Source organism: Halyomorpha halys, unplaced genomic scaffold (genome assembly GCF_000696795.3).
Source record: "Halyomorpha halys isolate HHAL.00 unplaced genomic scaffold, Hhal_1.1 Scaffold1764.1, whole genome shotgun sequence".
Classification (NCBI taxonomy): Eukaryota; Metazoa; Arthropoda; class Insecta; order Hemiptera; family Pentatomidae; genus Halyomorpha; species Halyomorpha halys.
The window spans coordinates 122,208-123,681 of NW_027113298.1; the positions used below are offsets into that span (position 1 = coordinate 122,208).

The following is a 1,474-nucleotide window of genomic DNA, read 5'->3' on the forward strand; positions in this document are numbered from 1 at the left end:
TATATATATATATATATGTGTGTGTGTGTGTATGGTTTAAGTTTAATTCTAAATATCTATATTATGAACAGTACATGGTAGGTTAACATTGATATGTCAGTATGCTCCACTGTATATTTCTAACACGTCTAAAAGCTATTTATCTCAATTCTTGGTTTTAGATGTAATGGTACTTCAGAATGCCCAGACGGAGAAGATGAACTTCGTTGCAACAAGTGTTCAGAGGAAGAATTCACTTGTTCTTCTAGTAAGCGATGTTTGCCAATGACATGGGTTTGTGACAATGTCAGTGACTGTGAAGACCAGTCCGATGAAATGCATTGTCTTAATGGAACCCTGGCTGTACATGATTTGTGTAAGTTAAAAAATATTAGTACTTATAATTATCAATGTTGTGGAACATTTTGGAAATAGGCCTAAAACAGTTATATTAAACGAAGACAGTCTCATTATTAATTTTTGTTTATTTATTTTCTTTTTGTTGAAAATATTTTGGATCCCTCTGCCATAAATGTTGTCAAGCGTCTAAATAGTGTGCACTTTTATTTTGTTTTTATTTACTGGTTGCTGAGAAGAAGGTTATTAGTAGATTCTACAATAACGTATGAAATGTGTAATCAGGATCAAGGTGCAAGAAAAAGAGGACGTTTGAATAAAATATGTTCCCTACTTACAAAAAAGTACTTATTAATATTTATATAACAGTAACTTGTCTGAAGAAGATTTTCTAATAAAAGAACTTTGGTTCAGATGCAGGGATACCACCCCTCTTGCAGCAAATTTTTTTTGAGAAGCTGTGTTAAGAAAAGAACCAGTTAGAGGGCATGGTAGAAATTATTATTTTAGACTCATTGGGAATCCTACAAAACCATCTGTATGAAGCCTAGGTTAAGGATGAAAAGAAAGATATCTATTCATCTGATTAGTGTGCTGACAATAAGCAACTCAACATAGTTGAGCAGCCACTCATAAATTTATTTTCTTTCTATGTATACTTTATTCTTGAGTCACAGGTGTCATGGCCACATGTGTTTGCATCTCTCTGTCTTTGTTTCCTTTCCATCTAAGCATTTTTTCGAAATCAGCTCTTAAACTTTATAAACTAAAGCAAGGGAACATTTTTATGTTCACGGATAATGAGGTGAGAGTCAATTTGTTAACAATTATAAGTTATAAATTGGTGATTGTTAGGCACAGCTGACTCAAGTTGCCGATAATTCCCCTTAAGGGGCTTATCTTATCGAACTATTTCATGGTCAAGGCCCTGTGTACCAACAGTACATTCTCCAGTGGGTCCCAAGTTCGAACCCAAAAACTTTATATTATTTCTTGTGTGTGTTTTAGAGACTCTTTAATTTATTAACTTAATTTTTTCCCCCCTATAATTTAATATTTATTTTTTTTAATTCGTTCATCCAACAACAATTATACTTTTTTTTCCTATCTTAGTTATGTTTAATTTGTATACTTTGTA

The 1,474-nt window shown here is 32.4% G+C and overlaps 1 protein-coding gene across 2 annotated transcripts in view; it reads left to right on the forward strand.

The window, feature by feature from the left end:
- yl (Putative vitellogenin receptor yl) overlaps positions 1-1,474 on the forward strand; it is a 107,669-nt gene that overhangs the window by 78,336 nt on the left and 27,859 nt on the right. For both annotated transcript variants that reach the window (XM_014436069.2, XM_067050868.1), the window contains one exon: positions 162-355. In XM_014436069.2, the coding sequence (XP_014291555.1) occupies positions 162-355 (194 nt within the window). The remainder of the gene's footprint in view (positions 1-161; positions 356-1,474) is intronic.